Source organism: Scomber scombrus, chromosome 5, assembly GCF_963691925.1.
Source record: "Scomber scombrus chromosome 5, fScoSco1.1, whole genome shotgun sequence".
Lineage (NCBI taxonomy): Eukaryota > Metazoa > Chordata > Actinopteri > Scombriformes > Scombridae > Scomber > Scomber scombrus.
The window spans coordinates 18,858,247-18,880,933 of NC_084974.1; the positions used below are offsets into that span (position 1 = coordinate 18,858,247).

Sequence of the window (22,687 nt, forward strand, 5' to 3'; positions counted from 1 at the left end):
TGTTTTGTGCTTCTCACCTCATTCACCTGCACATCCTGCACATCTCTGCACTCATTGATGGAGGATATTGTTTTAATGAGCTCAAAACACAGCATTTATATTTCAAATATCTCCCAAATCATAAAAACAAAGGCAACCCAGGATGAAAAGTTTATTTGATGCTATACCATTAAATTATTGTTCTGAAAATATGGTTACACATATTAAACTATATTCTTAATGTAAACACATCAGAGGCCTTTTAGTGTTGACGTATCTCACAGTTAGGGGTGTTTTATCTACACATTGTTCCTGTGAAATGTCACGTGTGAAGGGGATTATACAGTGGAGTATCTATAACAGCATCCATTAGCAGGGCAGGTATGGAGTGACACTTGGTGGGGTTTTCATCATGTACGAATGTGGGTCAATGTAGGTTGACCTTTTTAAAAACATGTCCATTCAAACAGACTTAAGACAAAAAGCAGAAAAGAATATTTTTGGTTTATTCCACTTTATTTGTGGATGTATGTCTTGTGGGTACGGTACCAGCGTTAGGTAGGTAGGTACAAATGACATTTTTCAATATTTACTCATAGTATTAAAAACATTTCTGGTGTTTATTTCTGGCTATGTTCACAAACAGGAAACTGTCACCTGAAACCAGATATTAAATACAAAAACCCTACAAAGACTACCTAAAAAGCCAGTAGGTTACTTTGCTTACACAATACTGTAAATGACATCCCCATCTACACCATATTGCACTCTATAAATAAGAAAAAAAAAGAGAAAAAGATATCCAATAATGTGCACTAGTCATCCAAACTCCCAACATGAAATATTCTGCAGTTTCTGTTTGTTTCTTTAATAAGATGAGCATGAGGTAGAACAGGTCCAGACTAGCAGCAGTCAAACCCAGAATGCCTCTCTTCAGGATGACTTTGTGCTGCTGTAGCTGCAAATCAGACTGTCTTGACTTGGCCAAATCATTTATCTGTCGACATGTCAGAGTGGAGATTGCTAGGCCTGCTGAAATTTCACCACAGCTCTCTTAATCTGCTCGAAACTTACAAACATCACTATGTTCCAGGAGCCCAGACGAAGAAATGAGGGCACAAAGCTGAAAAAGAATCAGATGGCAAAGCTCATTTAGTTTCTGCTTCATTTGAATTTTTGACATGAATGCTTTATAACTGCAGCACATACCCCTTATAGAAAGCTGTGGGTCCCTCATTAATCAGCATGGTTAAGGCACAGTTAGTAGCACCATTGTACTGGCCAGGCACTGAGTTCATGTAGCGTGTTTTCACCACATCCACCGGGGACGCTACAATAGTGGTGCAGAAACCTGCTGCGAAGGCTGCTGTGAAGTGACACGGCATGTTGTCTGTTGGAAATAAATCATTTGCGTCAACATTCAGTCGTTTACTTAAACAGTCTCATTAGGAACATGATCTGTGTACAAGAACAAGCAGATTAAATGTGGACAGACATAGAGCAAATTGAAGTTAGACAGTTTCACATTAAGGAAAGCAGTTACATGAAGAATTGCAAATACTACATATATAACTACATTTTTTTGCAGATCATTCCATCTGCATGAGGCAGAGATAAATAACATACAATGTTCCTTTCTGTTGGTATTGAGGGCCACAAAGATGAAAACAAAAAAGGTGAAGTAAGGCGTCTGCAGTGCTGAGTATTTATTTGAAGTGTTTATACTTGCCTGACATCAGATTGTACTTCAGGATGAGCTCCTTGATGATGTCATAGGTGACGAGTTCAGAGCAGTTTACGATGGCATTGCGAGTTATGTTTGGCAGACAACCTGAAAAAAGAGTTTGAACAACTATTGAGCAACAAAAGTCAACCTGAAGAAGGGTTATTTCACAAGTTGAACATCATTGACAAGATAATTTAATAAATAAAAATAAAGCCCTTGTTCTCACAGTTCACATAATTTCTCTGTAGAAATTATGACAGCATTACTGAATTTTCTGACTGTTACAAATATCAATATAAAATATAACTTGCCTTTCCAGAGCCCTTTCACCCCCTCATCCCTGGCAATGGTTTTATAGGCATCAATAGTGCTGCTGTATCTCTTCACAGAGCCGCTCTCAGGCAGCTGACCCTGAGCCTGGAACCTGACTTTCACCACGTGGGCTGAGCAAAGGCTACCGCCATTGCCCCTGTGGTGCAGCCAGCCAGCAGCCGAGTCCCGATTCCAGTATCTGTTAGACAGCAGACATTTTGATTTGTCATTGACATACAACACCAGGACCCTAAAGTCAAGCAGCTAAATGAAATTCTCAAGTTGTTTTACTGGCAATCAATAAGAAATAACAGCAATCTAGGCTACAGCCTGCTGTACACTGCAGTCCCCTCCTTACATTTTGAAGTAAGTTTCCATCAAAGTTTAACTAGTTTTCTGTGAATGTGAGAAGGATTAAGAATAAAAAAATTGAGGCCTCTCCCTGTCTGTCAAACTTTGAGATATTTAATGATGTTGCCCTGATGAGGATGGACCAGGTAGAGGAAGAGATAGGAGGTTGTCGCCTGTGGCATAAACACAGATCTTCCCTGACAAAGGAATCTGACCTGTACCCTACATCCTGGAGCAGTTTTTTCCTGTAAAACGAGCTCAGAGAAACCAGCTCTTGCATTTAAGAACAAACATCAGGCTTTGTTTGCCTTGTCACAATGCACACAAAAAAATGCAAACAAAAAATACTTGTTATGTTCATTATAGGTTTACTTGTAAGAGGTACTTTGAACAGTCTTCAAGACATCCTTCAGTAAACACAGTGGTAAATCATGTTGAACTTACTGGTTAATACTTATTTTTAGGTAATACTTTCAGGCATCTCAAGCATTCTTGGCTCTCTGCATGTTTGTCATCTCAGGTGAGTAATTATCAGATTTAAGTTAATAAAAATGAAGCAAATGTTCTGTTGCATGCACAATATCCCACAAGACTGTTTAAAAAAACTATCTAGATTAGAATAAGTCAAATAATAAATAATTGAACAATGTGCTGAACATTAACAGATCTCAGCAGTGTCACTCCACTTGTTGAACTTCTTGGCACGTACTTTCTGACCCCCTGCTGTAGATCTGCTTCATGGTGTCATAAAGGCCGATGCGGACTGAGGCAAAACTCATCTGTCTCTGCAGACCTGCCACCAGTCCACTGTACAGACTCCTCGGCCCCTCAGTCCTCACCATGGTGAAGATGGTGCCAAACACACCTCTGTATTTCGCCCTCTGGCCTTCCAATGAGGGCCTGGATTCACCTTGAATCTCAAGTAAACATAAATGCACAATAAACGGATTAGAGATGTCCTCCCAGCTCAATGTTAAGGTTTGGGAGAAAAGGTGGACACTGAGGGCTTCAAAATAAGTATTTGATCAAAATCTATTATGAAATTAATTTGCATTGAAGTGATAGTTACATCCCTGCATGTCATGTAGTAACATGTACTGATGTTAAGATGTTCTTCCTGTGTAGTGCTAGGACTGCAGCCTGCTCAAAAACAATGAAAAAACAGGGCCTGGTTCTGGTATTAAGAGTCAATATTCTTACATTTGTTGTTTTTTAGGGCAAAATCTGTATTTCTGTACTATAATTATATCCTGCCATTGTTATTGATTGCTTGCTTTGACAACAATCAGAACAGTTACATAATCATAAAATGTGTAGGTATGTATATGTGTCTTGGCAGATTCCCATCCTGAATGTTCCTAACATTCAAACTACAGCCTTGCAACAAACAGTGTATTCTCACCTGCAGCCTGACTTTGGCTGTGTCCAGGGGGAAAGTGACCAGGTCGGCCACACAGCCAGCTGTTCCAGCAGAAAAGATCTTGACAGTGGCCGTGGGGGCCAAATCAGCAGTTCTTCCACCAACCATGATCAATGATTGAGCTCAGGGGATCAACAGTGTAAACAAACTCTGTATGGTGCAGAACCATAAATCACAGAGACCAAGCAGCTTCTCTCCTGTGTCCGCATTAAAGGATTATATATTTGTCTAGCAGAATCATACGTCCTCTAATGATTTTCTTCTCTGGGATCAGGTCCAGATGACACCGGTCTACCTGAAGCCAACATCAAGTTTCAGGTAAGGAAAAGTATGTCTTATAAAGTCTAAGTCCTTCGGTTGTGCCATCTGCCATAAAAAAGCTCCAAACTACCATTCCAGTGTAAAATATAAATACATAAAAAAAAAGCTTTCTAAATAACTGCACAGCAGCACACAAACAGCCAACTGTAAAACACACGACAGTCTTCCTCTGAACGCACCCTCTTCTGCTCAGTTGACTCTTTTAAACAAAGCAGCTGTTGCACCGCCCTGTGTGAAAACCTGACGTACCAGATGAAAACAGTCGCTCCACATCTATGGAAAGAAAAAGTGAAAAGTCTCTTAATTGCCAGCAGCAATTATTTTTGGAACATGATTCATCCGCTGTCCTGATGCAAATACACAGCTCCTATGTAACTCATGTCTGGACTGTGGTCTTCATTAGTTAATGTGCTGTTCAAGTGTGCAACAGTCATTCAGGGTTCTTGTCAAAGCAGTTTTTAAAAATATACAAAACACCCACATTTGAAAAAACATAGCAAATATTTAATACAAAATGTTACACTTATTTTACATGATCTTCTCATGGCCTGAAAACAGTAGGCAGAATAACAATTTACACTTTACTTTATGTTCCCTTATTTAGCACTAATAAACAGTATATGAACAGTTAAAACACTATAATGTAGTTATTAGCAGATATACATGTATTTGTGTATTTGTGTATTTGTCAACAACTATAGGCTGTTGTACTAAAATATACTGAGTGACAATGCTAATAACATGTGCCTTCATGGAAGTTATGAGTGTTGACATATACTGTACATTAATTCACACTTAAATGTCCTTATATCTGCTTATAGCTACGTTATAGTGTGTTATAAACCATTTAAATGTTAATGTACTGCTTATAATTGCCAAAACTACCACATACTAGTGTTCCTCATCAAACTGAGCTGCAAATATTTTTGCTATTCTTTCAGTCTCTTTCTTCATGTACGTTGGTGACATGTTGGGACACTGCCGAGGACCTCTGCGAGGAATGCTGTGAACTGGAGTGTTCAGCCCCTAGAGAGATAAAAAAAACAAAATTAACTGCGTACTGCGTACAACATGCTTACAAGATCTGATACAAGAAAAAGAAAAAAGGGAGCGTGCCAATTAGTCAGAAAATGTATTGTGTTTGTGGCGACATGAGTCAACATTCAAACGGTGCAAGCCTTTCTTTGGTTAACATGAACATGTAGTACATGGAGTACAATCTTAAGATCAGATACGAGTAACTAGCTTGAACCAGCTCCAAAAAGGTATTTTGTGCAAACATACCTCCTACCTCTAATGTTATCTCCACACCCTCACTGAAACAGGATCTTTCAACGTCGGTGTGATGCAGAAATATGTTTCCATCTGTATAGCTGACTGGGAGTCACCCAGCTGAACTGTCTGACACACACTATGTACTACAATATAATATGTGGGTTATATTAATGTGCTTTCTCAGTTTTGTAAAATACTGACAACTCACAAATGTAATACATTTACATTGCTTAATTACGACGACTAACATAGTGCCAGAATATTTTAAGAATGCTGTGATTTGGTTCAAGCTGAAAGACTGATGAAAGTTTGTAATCACACCAATAAACCAAACCTTATAATGGATGAAGGCACTCTGCTCTCACCTATGTGTCCATAAGGGATCTTATATACACAGGTATGTGCCTCAAATCATGTCAAATTTATTATTTTTTTCACAAGTGGACTCCAATACTAAAATATAAATACATTTGCAAATTAATCTAAAAAGTACTTTACTGTTATTATGGGTTATTGTGTATATAATCATGCGCGAAAATAGTCAGTTTAATCCTAATTACATAATAATCAAATACAAATAATCCTTTAATTACATATGTATCACAATCAAATGTGCAATAAGTGGAGGGGTCTGAATACTTTTGAAAGCTGCTAGTGTAACTTAAAATAGTTTAACTAATGATGTAACATTTCAAAAGCAAAACCACCTGTTACAGTTCCTAAAAAAGTATCACTTGAAAATCATTTTTTGTCAGCACAGACGTCTGAGCTCCCTCTGTACAGGAAGGTGTTAATATTCGAGGCAGAGGCGGGGGCGTGTTTTGTTCCTGTAGTAAAACAGCTACAGCAGACCTTTGGTTACATCACAGCTCCCTACATACAGTACATATCCCTACACACGGTGGAAGATATGATATAAACCTGTATTGTACTTTATGATCTAAATACTGCTCAGAATGGTTTGTCAAAAGGAAAAGTCTGCAGACGCAATACAATTAAGTATGAAAAAAACATGTGCTGCAAACTGAATAGTGGTAGACAGACGACCTGCTTTCCACTGCACTGTAAACAAATATCAACATTAAATGTACTCATGATACTGTAATGCCACTCTAGTAAGTGCTACTACAATGTACACAAAGTCTGAGGGAGTCGAGCACTAAAAATCACCAGCTGATTTCTGTTGTTTTTCTTGTACTGAAATGAACATGTGTTTGTTTATAATAATAATAATTCCTAGACTAACAGGCTTTCTATCTGTGTGACAATTTAGAGGGTAAAACAGTGCCTACATCATTTATTTGACATATTTGTATGAGTCAGATTATATAATATTGAGTATACGTCAACCTGTTAAATGAGAGTTAAATTACACTGAACTGAATTTGGTACCTAGTCACTATTCCTGACTAGCCCGTTTTCAGCATGTGTGTTTGAAAAGTAAAGTGACCTTTTAATAGCACTCTGGTTTTGCAAGGCAATTGGGTCCCGATGAATGCAAGTCCTACTTTGTTTAAAGTATTAGTTGTGATTAAACAATTAATTAATCCAATAGGACACCATTTAACAAAAAAAATTAAAACTAAAAGGTTATTATTACATCCAAGATATTCAGGTACCCAATGAGAGGGGAGTGAAAAGTAAAGAGGGGGAGAAAGTGTGTGTGTGTGTGTGTGTGTGTGTGTGTGTGTGTGTGTGTGTGTGTGTGTGTGTATGTGTATGCCAGACGTAGTCAGTTGGTGACAAATACTTACAGAGTCACTGGAGGACTGAGAGAAAGACGGAGCTAAACGTATGGCTCTCATAGATGCCTCCAGTTGGTGGGAGGGAAGGAAGAAATTAGGAACCTCCACAGGAACCGAGCTTAATGTGTAATGTTAAAAAAAAGACAACATATGAGGGAATCCGACAGGTTGATTTAGATCAAAGATTCACGAGAAACTGAAACTCGTGACTACTTTATAAAATAACACAAAAATGTCATTAAAACTCTTTCTGACTTTCATGATTACACCTCTTGTGCAGCATGTAGTTTCCTGCTGCCTTTCATGCCATTATAAAAGCCTGTCAAATACCACATTTATTTTTGAAACAGCTAGTGTTAGAATAGGGAAGAGATGGGACACATGCAAATGTAACCAATTAACTGGAGACTGGGAATTTATCGTCCTTCATCACAGCAGGTCATTCTGTGTCAAATCCCTCCCTGAAGCTATACGAAGCGCTGATCAAGTCAATCACTCTTTGAAGAAGATATAGATTAAGATCTTTGTTCAAACTAAGTTCTTTTGTTCTTTATGTAAAATACATGGAACAATTATATGACTATCATTTACGTCCTGTATCAGTTTTAGTTTCTGTGTTTTAAGGAGCCCACAAACCCTACTGGCTTCCAACAACGTACTTCACTCACTGCACTAGTTTTGTTGTGAATCTTTGAATCTTAGATCTTAACTGGCCTTCAAAAGCAAACGATGACTAGGAAAGACAACAACAAATAATGATTAAGGATACGGTTGGAGGCTTGTGTCTTGATTGCCCAGGGAACATGAAGCATCCTGGGAGAACGTGCCGTTCTCTGGTGTGGGTGCTGCATCACCTGCTTGTCCCTCATCTAGCGCTTGTAGAGTCTCATCAACATCTCTCTCTGCCTCTGAAGCATCACCTGCTGATCCGTTAAAACTGTCAGTTTGACGGTGTTCATTTTCCTGCTTCCTGCTGGAGCACTGAGCGTGTAGATTTACATTCTGCGATGTTAAACGACTCTTGTCTTCCTCATCTTGACTCAGGTCCAGCTCTTCCAGTACCTCCATGCTCACCAGAGAAACCAGGTCAGGGTCTGATATGATGCTGGTCCAAGGACTGGTTTTGTCCGTTAAAGAGGTCACCTCATTTAAATGCCTCGGCTTCACCAAAACCTCCTCGTAATCTTCATCATCATCATCATCATCATCATCATCATCATCATCATCTCTCCTGCAGCCTGATCCATCTTCATCATCATCTAGTACTTCTCCTTTTTCATCATCGAACACCGTGGCTGGGCAGTGTTGGCTGTCTTTTTCTTCTTCGGCCTCAGAGTCCGTATTCTCCTCAGACAGTTTTGGACGTGGTGACAGCTGCTGAGAAATGTCTTCATGAGATGAATTTGAAGCTCTGCGTGGACTGGAGATACTCTCAGGGATAGTATGAATATCATTGTGTCTAACAGGGGAAGTTGTTGAGCTGCTCTGAGAGTTGGAAGCAATCGTTTCCAGATGTTGACCTCGTATACCTAGGTGAAGAGGATATTTTTTCTGCTCTTGACAAGATTGTGTAAATGTTTTATCATACCATTTCTCTTTCTCTCTCAATTCTCAAACACAAAAATCAGCTACTCCAGCTATCATTTTTATGTTTTTTTCAAGTTACTAGGTAAACATTTTAAACCAAAACGAAAGGATAACTGCTTGCAAAAGCACCTGGATGTGAACACTATTCACCTTTTTTTCTTAAAACTTGACAAGCTTGGTTGTGGCCCATTTACAGCTTAAAAGTTAGATTATCAAATGTCATCTGTGTCCAAAATGAGCAGCAATAAACCAACTGCTGTAGAATAACTCTATATAACAGTTTCAGAGTGACAGTGATGCAGTTTTGACTTTATTCAATTTGCTGACATTTTAGCAACACACTTTTTCAAGTGTGTAAGCTACACAGCAGACTGTGTCCACAATGAACTCTGGATCAACTGACAAGGTTAGGAATACTAGTACAAAGTTTATCTGTCAAGAATCATCTTTAAAAATATTTTAAAAAACGACTACTGGACATTTTAGAGAGAAATGTACCTTCCATCTAACCCATTTCTAATATTAAAAATGAGCTGAACTTGGGGTTTGTTGCTGGTAATTTCAGACTAATTCTTCAGCATAAGCAAGAAGCTCACCATTAATGATACTGTTGACTTCTCCAACTAACAGGTTGGACTTGCGAAGAAGCTGACATGCGTCTGTCTCAGACTCCCTCTGTTCCTCTGGCTTGGTCTGAAAGTCCTGCTCACTCACAGACGGGAACGTGGGAGTTGAAATCTTACGGCTGAAATATCTCTGGATGTTGTCGAGCTCGCTCAGCTTTTTCCTGGAAGAACAAACATTAAATTACATTACATTACATTACATTACATTAAACTCACATTAAATTTCACTCTTACAGCAAACAATCTCAATCCTAATGTCAATGTGTGTACTGATACCTGAGTGCTGAAAACAGGACAGAGCTGGAGGGAGTGATGTCGACAGCACTGCTGCTACAGGCAGAGTTAGATGCTGTTTGCTCCTGCAGACTCTGATGGTAAAGACGCACTTTATCCATGTGCTCATGATGACGGTCACCTTCACTGGACCTGAGATAACTGTAAAGATGACCAATAAAAAATAGTGATGGACTGTACAGGATTATTTCAGCATGCAAGGACACATTTTAATCAATAGCAAAGTGAAAAACAAACTTCTCAGAGAACAGCCTATCCATGTGGTCAGGTGACGAAATCTTCTGCTCTGTGTATCGGCTGATGTGAGACGGGAAGCTGCTGTATGTGGCGGTGGTGTGGTAGCTGAGAGGGAAGGCCTGGAATAAAACCTGTGAATGAAACACATTCAGTGCTGTTAGTTTTGACATTTGATTTACTCCAAATAAAGAAAAGATAGCTTGCGGCACACAGTGTCAGATTTTGACTTTTCTCACCGATGAGTTTTTCACAGCTTCTTCATTCACAGTTTTTCTCTGCCCACGGAGGTCCTGGACCCCCCTTAGTGGAGTGACGGACACTTTGAGCTGACCGTGACACTGTCCGCTCAAGTCTGTGATGTTGTACCAACCGCACACTGACAGGAATCCACACAGTAAGGGGGACAGGTCTACAGAGGCAAAACCAAGCACCCTTTCCATTTCTATTGGAGTAAAAAATAAATATATTAAAATATATTTTAAAGTTCAATATAGATGCATCATGAAGTAAAAATGCCTGCTGTACCTCCTTTGTGCCAGACTTTGAACACGAGGTATTGTTGTGGATCAACCAGCAGCTGCTTTGAAAGCCTGTAAAATTCACAAAATACATCAGACTGATATCTGATAAAACTGACTGTTTCAGTGTAATTGAAGTGCAAGTTATATGTGATATGACACTAACCTGCACTCATGTTGATGGTCCCACACAGGGGAGTCAGTGTTGGGTATTAAAGCTGTGGACACTGGTTCATCAGTGTCAGCAGTAATGTATGAAACACAGCAGCAAGGTGTCCCATCACTGCGCTCAGCTAGTGGACAGCCTGCCAGGCAGAAATTACTCACATTTTATTTTTATTGCATCCAAAACAAATGAAGGAGAATAATCATTTCAGGTGACAGGTTCACCTTTCAGATTCAGGTGCATAGCCCTGTCCACTGCAACCGTCACAGGGAAGGATTCATCCACACTCATTTCTGTGTGCTGCAAAGATGTGATGTCTGGAGTTGTTCTTGATGATTTATGTTGATGTTTGCTTTGTGTACGGGGTTGTTTAGGTGTGGTGAACAAGGGGGCACCATCTGCTGCCTCCATCTCTTCTTCCATCTCCCCCTGGCTGTCAGAGTCCACCAGCTTGTCAGCTTCAGCAGATGTCTTCCTAGGGTCACAAACAGCGGTCAGGGTGATGTGCACCCTGAGAGCAGCCCCCCGCAGGTCTGTTGCTGAGCGTCTGAACAGCGGGTAGATGCCTGTCAAAACACAAAACTCTTTATCACACCCAGAAATACACATTTAGCTTTACTGAAACACTGGTGATTTGTTTAATTAATGAATAAATTACTTATTTCATACCACTGAGAGTCAGCTTCTGCTTGGTTTTCTTTGCTAGCGAGGACAGCTCGATAAATGCTGATCCCACCAGGCGGTCCGTGTCACGGGGCCTCTGAGTTTTGTCTTTCTTAAAGGTAACCCACACCTGAACCTCCAGCCTTTCCTCTCGAAGATACCACATCAAAGGTTGGGTGCTCCTCAGCTCAACAGTCCTACTTCCTTCAAAACTTACTGTTGCTTGGCCTTCCTCCCCGTCTTCAATGACAGTGGGGTGTTTCATCTGAGAGCAAAAGGCATCCTGGTCATAGAATTTGTACCTGAAGTAGCAGTAGGTGGAGCGCTGCAGCTCACTGTGTCCTGCAAGAAGCAAGCAGTGGACTGGTAGCCACACTCTTGGCATTGATAAGGTCAGAGACATTTTCTTCATGCTCTCTTCCCAGGCTTCTTCATCGTCGTGCCTTTCACAGTCAATCTGGGCCATTTCCCAGCCTACGCTCTGAGCAGCTTTAATAACTCTCTCCCTGTCTGAGTGGTGGGCGAAGCTGACAGAGATCTCAAGGCCCCCGACCAAGATGTGCTGGTCCTGAGAAGAATTTGTTTCCTGCGGTACATAAACTCCAAACCAGCCAGAAATACCTTTATGTTTTGAAAAAGAAATATAAAGGTAAATAAAGGTTTATCAGAAAATCGATTGACCATGCAGTCAGTGAAGAGTACAGCGTACCTGTTCTTTTAAGAATGAGATCAGCCAGTGGTATTTTTACTGTGCCCAACATTACATCCTTAGGCCTGGAAGTTTCCATTGCTGCAAAAAATAGCACAGAACAAATGAGTGAGTTACTGCTTCGATTAACATTTTGAACAAAAACAGAGGAGATCATTTACATCCATCCATCCTTACATACCACAGAGGCTCTGTTAATAACAAACTAATTGTGTGCTTTGATTTACTGTTCTACCTGTTAAAATAGCAAATAAATAAATATCACTTGCATGGGAAGGGTTACTGAGTCAAAGAAATAGTATCCATTATTCAACATTTTTCACAAGTTAGTAACAGAGTTCGATGAGGCATAAAATTATTTCTTAAACCTTTGCGATTGTCTCTGTTCCAGACAGTGAAGACAGCAGAAGCTTCCTCCAGCTGTTCTGCCAGACTGCAGGTTTCTCCGCTACTCCTCTGAAGCAGCAGATCACAGGACATTTCCATGTGATGGTCGAACTCTGGGCAGAAGGTCCTGGCAGCTATGCGGGTGCACCTCGTCTCGCTCTCAGGCAAGAAGGAGAGCTGCACTGTTACAAATGTGTTCACTCCCACAGTAGCAAAGTAGCTGAACCTTTCATTTTGTTCTGATAACAGCCTGCAACAGAGACAGAGGCAACATAATGAAGTGAAGACCTTGGGCCGCTGTGTGCAAATTCAGTATCAGTTTTAAAGTTTTAAAAGCTTTAAAATACTGTACGTGTAGAATTTGAGTAAACATATGTGTAAGAAAGAACTTAGTAAAAGTTAGGTTCAACTAAAATAATCCATTGTTATTTATTCCCAAACAATAATGATTAAATTAATTACTTACTACTCTACTTCCTTACTCTAATAACAGTGCTAAGGGGATCTTTATTTTTTTCATGTGATAGATTGTGATAAATGATCTATCTACATGTACCAAACAAAAAGCTTCAAATGTTATCTTTATCTTTTTATATGAATTCAACTTAAACAGCTGGTTCAACAATATTAACACAAAAGCTTCTGAGAGGACAGTGAGAGTGAGGTACCTTGCTGCAGCCTGCAGACCAGACGCTCTGTGTACTTGAACCACTACAGTCACAACACGAGACGCAGGTCCTCTGCCAGCCTGTCCTTCAGGTCTCACAGGCCGATGCTTGTACCGGATGCACACATCTAGCAGGCCTGAGAGACATCACAGAATAGTCACAACATTAAAGATGCTAAATACGTGTCCACACAGCATTTTATTGTCATTACTGTGTATGTGTGTTTACCTGATGGTTGAGGGTGATGCCCTGTGGGACTGTCGGTCCTGGGAATCAGTGGCAGGGAAAACATTTGGGCTTCATCAGGATGCTGCCTCTGCATGGTGACCATAGCACATAGCTTGGATATCGGAAGCATCCCTTTGGCCACGAGCTGATCTCGGACATTTGGGTAATAATATCTGCAGACAGAAATATATCCTAAATATGAAACAAGTCATTATGAACCACACATAAGTTTAACACTGAGGTGCGAGGCAGCAGTTACACTGCGGGTATGTCATGCATTATAAGGCACTGTTTTATGTTCATATGATTTTTATATAAAGTCTATGGTTCACACCAATAGAAAAGGTGTTAACATATTTCCCAAAGAATATTTGGACTTAAAGTAGTTTTGCTAGATCGTTAGAGAAAAGGAGGTTTGATCCATGTTGTTGTAACTATCAACAAACTGACTAACACTTGAAACATGAAGGAGAAATTACAAAGACAGCCCACAAAGATAAATAACATTTTTGCTGCTGTCTCCCTGTAGCAACTTTAACCCCAAAATTAAGTTATATTTTGAGGTGTACGTCAGCTTCAGTAGAACACAGAAGCACAACTCAGTCTTTAAGCTTCTAAAGAAGTCAAGCTTTGGGGTAGATGTCAGGGCTACTTAGCTTTTCAGCTGGATCAAACAGTAACAACCACAAACCTGCACCACACTTCAAACTGGATACCCCCTCCACTGCTCAGGCCTTGACTGGAAAGAGAGCTGAGCAGCAGCCTCTGGACAGGAACTCCCTCAGGAGACAAAAGCACATGAGTCTCTGCATGGCTAAACAGTGGGTCAGGCACACAGAGAGTGGTAGTGGTGCGAAAAGGCTTCAGGTTCACACCTGTTGGAGATGAGATACAGGTTAGAGTGACGCAGAGGACAGAAAAACTTCTTGTGTTGTTGAGGGTTTCATACAAAAAAATCTCCCTTACTGCTCTCTATGAGATTTGGGTCCACTTGTGCAGCAGGATCACCTTCCTGACAGGGGAAACTGTACTGCACATAGCAGTCAGCCTCGCCCCACACTGTAGACTGCAGCGGTGTCAACCCAGTGACCTTCTCCACCCTTATCACAAACAGATGCTCTCTCATAGTTTGCTCTTGTGCTGCACTCACCTGAGGGAGAGACACAATAGTGAAAAGAGGTAAAAGGAGTTCTTTACACAAAGGCAGCGGGAAAGAGAAAGAAGACAATGCAACATGCTGGTTGACAGACCAGAGTCTTTATTGTTTGAGATACAAGTATAAGAGCAGTGCTGAAACTACTTCAGCAGTTCAGTCAGTAAATCGTTGGAATATATGAGGTGTTATTAATTTTGACAGTAATAGAAGCTCATTGTGCACCTGTAAATGTGATCCTGCGCGTTCCCATCAACCCATCAACAGGGCTGGGGGGCATCTACTACCAGTAAATATCTGTTCCACAGCAACACAGAAATACAAAGCCTCATTCTTCCAAAATTGCCACTGACCTTTGTGTGCGCGTGTGGCTGATGATCAAGCAGATGAACTGGTCTCACCAAATGAGACAAAGAGTCATATTCTTCATCTCTCGTACGCTGCAGGGCGATTATCTGCTCTGATCGACCCATAGCCAAAACAACCCTGAGGTTTCCTTTGCAACTGCCTGAGAAGACATCAATAACGGGCATGTAGCAGTCCACCCCTAAAACGGGGTACTGTGCCTGGAGAAGAAGGTGGGCAATCTTTGGATCCCTGAAGAGGATGAAGAAAGAGAGGAGTTACTGGTGTCATATGAAACCTTGTTATAGCAGATATTTAAATTACATTTACGCAACAATTGTACAAACAGGAGTTTGTGGTAAAAAACTGCTTGAGCTTAGTTGTTAGAGTTAGTTTATGGTATGTGGGATTCAAGACCAACATGTTCTATGTGGTGTTAGGGTACTATAGCGCCTCCCAGTGGGAAAGTTAAATAAAAGAGAAAGTATTCTGAATAAACACCATTTCTTAGCATTTTGCCCACTTTGAAGACAAATGCTGGCTTTTCCCCCCAGAATTCTGTTCAAAAAGAAAAACAAGCAGAAAAAAATAAAGCTAGCTTGCCATGACTTGCCTAAAGGACATGTAGAATTGGTGGAGAGGTAATTTAACAAGGCCGAGGAGCCGATCCTGCCCTGAACTCCCCATCTTCTGCCACACCTCGATCACCATCATATTATTCTTCATCCTCTCCAACAGCTTTACTGTTAATGCCACAGGAGTCACCTGAGACAAATGAAGGAAAGAAACTCATTTGGTTCAACCGAATTCAGCATTCGCACAACACATCTGAAAAATTGGACTCTTTGTAGTCTCTGAGTTTAATTAAAAAAAAACTTTGCTGCTAACCTGAACAAAGTTAAAGGAAGGGTTTGCCTGACCCCAGCTGACAACAGATCTCGCCGTCTCATCGCACCAAAAGAGCTTACAGTTCAAGTACACGTTTGGAGTCTGCATAGGCCCACAGTTGAAGTTCTTTCCATCTGGCACCATGAGTAAGGTATGCAACAGCACCTCAGAGTCCTCTTCCACCTGCTGCCATGATTTATGAGGAAATGTGTGGAGGCCAGGATGAGGAGAGGCTGATTTTAAGGGTTTCTGAGGACTGAAAACATTCAATCTGGATTCTACAAAAGAGCAAGCCGGTAATTCCTCTGTGCCAGTGTCAACATGATGAGATCTGGAACTGGGCTCTCTCTCAGGACTGGATATGGGGTGTGAAGGTGGTATATCACTCCAAGCCAGTTTACATTTCCTTTTTTCAGAGAAGTCTTTGTTGTTTGTAGTAGTCACAAGTTGTAGTGACACCTGAAAAAAACATTAACATTACTCCTACATGTATATTACAGCCATCTGGAAAACAGATATCCGACTTTGAAACAATAATGCCTGGGTAAAAAAAACAATATGTTACCTTGAGAGGTCCGATTTCATGTGTTTCACAGTTCCCATCAACACTCTGTACTGGTAAACTAACAGACTGACTCAGCTGCTTGCTCTGCAGCAGACAGCGCAGTGGGTGAACTGCTTTACCAATGAGAACGGGCTGTAAGAAGAGTTTATAGTGATGAGTTTTGATGAAAGTAAAGCTGCTTTTAAGTATTTAACACAAAAAGGAAATAATTTAGAAACTACAACCAACATTAAACTCTAAAATATGTTTGTTTATCAGAAAGCAGAATCTGAAGTGTCAGGTAGACTCATTTTTAAAACATTTGAACAAATAATTTTAGTAGTTTTATTATGACAGACGTACCTTCTTTTGGTGGCTCTTTCTTGAGTGAATCTTGAAAAGGAGGTCAGTTCCCCACCACTGTTTAACTGCTGTTGTACTCAATTGGACAGGAAATACTGAGTGCTGATCAAACTTCACCACTTTGAAAAAGAAATAGTGTATATCAGATACAGTCACAAACCTGTACAAAGGCTGATCAAATGTTTTAGTTTTAATCAAAGCAAGTCATACTTCCTCCTGAAACTTTACTGGAAACGGCTCTGGTCACATCCCGATCTGAAGCCTTACTGTGATCATGTCGACTGGAGGTGGAAGCTGTCGGGAACACGTACTCAACAAAAAATGTGCTGCCAAAAGATAGGAGACATCACAGGCCTTTCTTACTCATAATGCCAATGTTATTTTAAATCGGATGAAAATAACGTTAAATATTTCGCCTACCACTTCTTGCCGGTTAATGGTTGAGGAGGTTTCCCTTTACTAGAGGTCTTTTTGGGAGTGGTGATTGTGCTGCCTGCAGGTACAGTCAGGGAGTCAATGGACACTTTTGCCAGTCGGATCAAACTCAGCTGCTCCAAACTCAGGCCAGAAGGAACACCACCATCATCTGTAGACCGCTGAAGGTCTGACTTTGGGCTTAACAAAGTCACATAATGATGAATGTATACATGTTCTGAACAAAAGTAAGTGATGTGCTTTTGTTTGGTCTATTCTCTGGTTCTCAAATACAGCAATAACTAAGCTGAAGATCTGCCTTTTCTTATCATGATCAGACTTTTTTTTTTAAGTAGATGTTTTTTGAGATAAAAGATAAATAAAAAAATCAATCTCCATCTACACATACGGCTTAAAACGCAAATGAAGGCCCTTACTTTTCATTAATCTTTGGTCCAGACACAGTCAGCCGTTCCTCAGCTCCCAGGGAGCCGTGTTTTGGCTGACTTTTACTCGAGGATACTGTCGCCTCAACATCCATGTCAGTGTCATCTGATCTGATGTCTGACATCTGAAAAAAAAGACGAGAATGTGTTTAAATAACCATCTGTGAAAGTAAACTGACAATGGCATTACACAAGAACCCCATGTAATCATGTACTTACAGGAGTTTTGTAGAACAGGTTTTCCAGTAAGCTCTGATCATATTGTGGGTCATTGAGTTCACTATCCCCACACACACTGCTATGCCCAGAGAGAGATATAGGAAAGGAGCCTTCATCATCCCAGAGAGGTAGAGGAGATGTATTTAAGCTAAACAAAAAGAGAGAGAAAACATCTTAGGAAAAAAAATATCAACAAATGTCTTTATTGAATTCTTTGTTTATGTTTTCTGTGAAGTTTGTAAGAAAAGGCAAATAGGTACCTGCCGAGGAGAAGATCGACAGCTCTGTTGTCCACATCGACAGTAGAGTCCAGACCGCAATCCGGGACTTCAGCAACATCATCAGAGGCCTTGAGAGTTGAATCAGCATGCAGAATATTTTTAAGAAACATCCCAGAGGGAAAAGGAAAGGGCCTGCAGACACAAGAATAAAGTACTATAAATTATGCATCATAGTGATTTAAAGCATTGGGGTTTTTATTCAAAAATATTTGACACTAACTTGGAAGGTGGTAGGATGTTATCTTTTGGGAGGGGGAGAGGAGTGTCTTTCAGAGTCGGGGCAGAATCCATGTCACATTTCATAGCTGACACCACCATAGCATTTCTAAGTTTGTTCCCACGCTCCAGAATAACTGAGATGAGAGAAAATGTTGTTAAGAAGCAGTCAGATTTATGCCTGAGTGGTTATGTAAAACTGATGTGTAATCTTGTTGTGACAAACTTGAGAGGATATCATTGGTTGATTGGCCACAAGCTTCCTGACATGAAGGGTTCACAGCCGTTTGACTGTTCTGAGATCTGTTTGTTGTTGGCATCTGATTCTCCAGTGACTCGTCATTGCTTTTTTCTTTCTGGGCAAAATATAAGTGGTCTTTCCCTCTGAAAAACAAATGCAGAGATGTTAAACTTAGTTATTTATGTTCTATTAGCAATCAATTATAAACATCAACAGAAAAACACCTGAAATATCAAACCTGGGTGTGTTTCCACCACTGCCTCCTGCTGATTCTTTCCCGCTGCCAGCGGAGAGCGACCTGGGCCTCGAGGGCACAATCAGCGTCTTCACTTGTGGTCCTTCAGTGCTGACATCTGTGGCGGGGCCTGAGCTGCTACTGTCATAGGCTTCAGTCAGAGGCTCCAAATTAAGAGAAACCTGAGGAAAAAGGCTGTGATATTTACTTTTTAAATGGCCATCTCACAGTGCCCTAATATATGCATTTAACTTTTTAGATTTACCTTTCTACAAATATACCAATAAACATGTGTACGAAGTGGAAGTGTGAATGTATTGGATACCAGACCAAAACTGGAGCCTATTAAGTCCAACAAGAATTACTTGCATAGCGCAGGTTTACTTCCGGGAGTATGTGGCCCATTGAATATGTGCAGTAGTGTGACTTTACATTGCAGTACAGTAACAGATTTTTAAATCACTTTACTCGGCTTGAGGACAGTTTTACAAATGTAAAACCTCCATGGATCACTATGCTGCGTGTGTGAAAATGTGTGTTTGTCTAATTGTCCAGAAGCTGTTGTAGGAAATCAAACATCACTTAAAACATCCTATTCTATAAATGCAGCTGACATGTAAATGAATTCAAATTTCCACTCACCTGTAACTCTCCCAGCTTTTCAGATGTTGGAGATACGAGGGTGTAAAATCCACTGATGGGATATGACAGCGAGAGGCGGGAGATGCCAGCAACCTGAGCCCGTGCAACTGGCAAATGATCAGGTTTTGTCAGAACTTCCAACACCAAAGAGCCCATATCTGTTCAAGAAAGACAGATTACCTGAAGATATATAGATATATAGACATACCAAACTCAAAGATATTAAAGCCTTCTTGGTTACCTGTAAGGTATGAGGTGAACTGCTTTGGGCCACAGCGGATTGGGAAGCGTGCTGTGGTCTTAATGGTCTTTTGTGACAGCTGCGATCCATCTCTTGGAAAGAAGTGTGTACCGTTGGACGACTCCCCCCACCATCGCAGCCTGACAAATGTTGCAGACGGAGGCTTGTGAACTGTCCATAACACGCGGCTTATCGTCACCCGAAGGAAGCATCTCAGCTGACCCTCAACCAGAGGAGGCAGGCTGGTGGAGGGGGACACATCACTGGGGACTGTCAAGTCAATAAAACAAATTCAGACACTGTTAATGCTAAAATCAACATTCAACATATGATAAGAGAGCTATTTGTTGCAGGTTTTAGTTCTACATTGGCTGGTAGATGATTCATATACATACTGTCATGAGAGTACAATTATTCAATAGTACTGTTTATCAAAGTTCTGCAGAATCACATTATTTTGATATAATCTTAACAAGTCAGAATTAATTATTTTAAACAAACTAAAATAAAGATGACACACAGATGAAATGTTTTATGTAATATGTAAAGGTAAAAGAAGTTTCAAGATTCATTTGATTATTTTGAATGTGATTTTACAGACATTTGCCATTTTGAGATATGGGTCAATGATGTGATGCAACCAGTATTTTTTTTATAAAAAACTGATTACATACAGGAAAATAAATGTGAACTAAAACGTGGAATAAATATAATTCACTGTTGCAACACAACACTATGTTTTTTAACACATTTGCATAATTTGTCGCAAATTATTTTTTAAAAATTGTTGTTTTTAGGATATGTCCTGCTCAATATTGACTAAATGCTTTAAAATTTAAATGTAGAAATACTCTAAAACATTTTCTTTTCATCTGATGTTTTTAAATGAAGTAAGTATATTTATAAATACACTGTAGGTGGATAAAATATGTAATATTTATCATTCTTTTGTGGTTACACCATTTGACATTTTCAGGAGCATTCAGTCTTACTTATACATGCTTAAAAACAATTTATAAAGATATTTTTCATCTCATCTTGCCAACCCTTATTTGTCACTGACCCATATATTAATATCTGAAAATACTCTTATTAATATTGTGCTAATTTTAGATATACTCTTCAAAGCCACACATGTGCAGAAAGCTTACATTACATGAAATCACATTACATGAAAGTAATATCTATAATGAATCCCTCTGAGCTGCTGTACTAACCCTTTTGCAATATTTCATTTAAAAATGAATAAAACAGGCATTACTGACAATAATTATGAAGTAGCATAAGAATGGTTCTTAGGCAATTATTTGATTGACTTGAACCACCAAGTGTCAGAGATTAATAAAGAAAATAAAAACTAAGATAATATCCAGGATTTCCTAATAAACTAAAGTTAGCAAATGTGAACATTTAGATTTACTGCAGTTGTTGTGAATACTGTGCTGCAAATCTTTTTTGTATGGTTATTCTGCTGTTTAGTTTAATGTTTTATTTATACTGTATCTATCTATTAAATCATTTATTTGTATTGGATTTTAAATTCACCTCGGAAGTAATTTCTTTGTGCTATACAATGACAATACAGTGCTTGAACATTGATCTTTAGATTACCAACAAAGTGCCTGATCTGTCCGACGCGGAGCATTTATCAACAAATAATACACGAAAAGTAGGGACACAGTATAAGGGAAACGATATTTAAATCAAAGTCATAAGTAGTCGTCGTCTCGCTAAATCTTTAAATTGATTTACTAAATTATGTTTAAGAAAATGGATGTTGGCTTAACAATGTTTAGCATCTCTTCAAAAACCCACCAACTGTCCCAAAAACATACTACAGCGTTAACATAAACACATGCTTAATAGAGACACATTAGCAACATAGACAATGACAACACATGTCAAAACAGCAGCACAAACAATACAATATAAGCTCAATGCAACATTACCTTACCTATTGTGAGACTGACAGCTGACGGTAACAGCTACTTAACTACTTAGCTGTCATGCTAACAGGCAGCTAACAACAGTTTACCTTTTTTTTTGCTGCCTCCTCCAGCTTTGACGGACCTCTGTTTTCTGCTCTTCATCCCTCCACTCAGTGAGCATTGATGGTGGCTGACAGCCTGGACAGAGCACTGGTTAAACTGTTAGCAGGCATGTTATTGTTTTTAAATCACACTGCAGCTCAGCTAACTAGTAATCCGTTTAACTAACAGGGCTGCTCGACTTGAACACACACATACACACACTCTCTCACACACACACCAATCCGTAGCGCGCAAAACTGTTTCCGAGCAACAAAGTCCCACCGATAACTTTCGTCCCGCCTCCGCTGCCGCTGACTTTCACAGAGGCATTCTGGGAAATTGAGTTTTCTTATGTTGACGTTGGTCTACTGTTCTACTACTGATACTACAATTTTTTTTTTACGTTCAAGAGCTGTAAAAACACCCTATACACATTTATTTTGGTCGGACTTTGCCTAATGTGACCCACAGTATACAAAATAGGAAATAAAATGCATCTTTTTTTGTGTGCAGCTGATACATATTTTATATAGGCTAATGTATTCTTTGACCTGTATTCAAATGTTCTCCTGGACCATATCATAGTGACTGGATTACAGTTAGATTTGTTTTGTAATAACATGTAACTAGTTACTCCACAACACTGAATATCCTATAGGTGGGAAAATCTTACATGGGGTTGTCTGGGGTCTTCCCCATGGATGTATTATAAAAGCTCTTATAATACATCCATGGTCCTCCCCCAGAACATTTTTTAAAAAGAGAAGATGCCATTTCTTGTATTTTGGCCTTTGGGTTTTGATTCTTTGATCTGGCTAGCATGAGAAAATGAATGGGTACATGTCTTGTCATGCCTTCTTTTATATCACCAGCAGATGGAAGCACTGATCTTCTCAACAGCCAGTCTGTGGTCTGTATGCAGCTCGCCCTCTACTGTGGAGAACAAAACAAATGACTTAAGAATAAATAAATAAATGAATGAATGAACAAATAAATTACAAAATAACTACATTTTGGTATTTAAAAGGGACTTAATTAAATGTAGACCTTGGATTTATTTTCTGCTTTTCCATAAATAATCTTTTATTTGGGCTATTTTAGTCATTTTCTGTCTTCCACAGACTAAAATTTGGTCATGTTACTATGGCAACACATGTTTGAAATTGTATGCTTTAAACAGATGTAATGTTACACCTCTGAATTTGAGTGCTTTCCTT

General features: G+C 39.7%; 2 protein-coding genes across 4 annotated transcripts; both read right to left on the reverse strand.

Moving 5' to 3' along the window:
• Positions 1–987: 987 nt before the first annotated feature.
• LOC133980359 (dicarboxylate carrier SLC25A8-like) lies at positions 988–3,896 on the reverse strand. Its single transcript, XM_062419063.1, is given in 7 exon segments — positions 988–1,102; positions 1,189–1,369; positions 1,709–1,810; positions 2,017–2,142; positions 2,145–2,216; positions 3,078–3,285; positions 3,771–3,896. Coding segments are annotated over 7 exon segments (930 nt in total).
• A 731-nt stretch (positions 3,897–4,627) lies between these two features.
• c2cd3 (C2 domain containing 3 centriole elongation regulator) lies at positions 4,628–21,692 on the reverse strand. 3 transcript variants are annotated; one of them, XM_062419691.1, is made up of 33 exons: positions 21,476–21,692; positions 19,441–19,710; positions 19,200–19,357; positions 18,561–18,739; positions 18,308–18,465; positions 18,086–18,218; positions 17,845–17,997; positions 17,585–17,732; positions 17,357–17,490; positions 16,926–17,120; positions 16,716–16,831; positions 16,506–16,624; positions 16,164–16,295; positions 15,599–16,057; positions 15,324–15,475; positions 14,719–14,962; positions 14,179–14,362; positions 13,904–14,087; positions 13,213–13,385; positions 12,985–13,120; positions 12,298–12,566; positions 11,930–12,010; positions 11,227–11,841; positions 10,782–11,123; positions 10,558–10,696; positions 10,399–10,463; positions 10,110–10,315; positions 9,874–10,004; positions 9,619–9,777; positions 9,313–9,503; positions 7,899–8,658; positions 7,139–7,247; positions 4,628–5,135 (listed from the first exon to the last, which is right to left on the reverse strand). In XM_062419691.1, the coding sequence occupies exons 1-33, from the start codon at positions 21,528–21,530 to the stop codon at positions 5,001–5,003; spliced, it is 6,684 nt and encodes a 2,227-aa protein (XP_062275675.1). In that variant the 5' UTR covers positions 21,531–21,692; the 3' UTR covers positions 4,628–5,000. The 3 variants fall into 3 exon arrangements, with proteins under 3 accessions (XP_062275675.1, XP_062275676.1, XP_062275677.1); XM_062419693.1 differs by lacking the exon at positions 7,899–8,658 and having other exon boundaries at positions 4,995–5,135; XM_062419692.1 differs by lacking the exons at positions 19,200–19,357; positions 19,441–19,710; positions 21,476–21,692 and having other exon boundaries at positions 18,547–18,641.
• Between the last annotated feature and the right edge of the window lie 995 nt (positions 21,693–22,687).

Excerpts from the sequence above, each read along its gene's own strand:
- c2cd3 (XM_062419691.1), bottom strand. The coding sequence starts at position 21,530 with ATGAAGAGCAGAAAACAGAGGTCCGTCAAAGCTGGAGGAGGCAGCAAA. Across the intron at positions 12,567-12,984 it reads GGTCTGCAGGCTGCAGCAAG|GCTGTTATCAGAACAAAATG; the intron begins GTACCTCACTCT and ends TCTCTGTTGCAG. Across the intron at positions 7,248-7,898 it reads CAAGACACAAGCCTCCAACC|CTCGGTTCCTGTGGAGGTTC; the intron begins GTATCCTTAATC and ends TTACACATTAAG.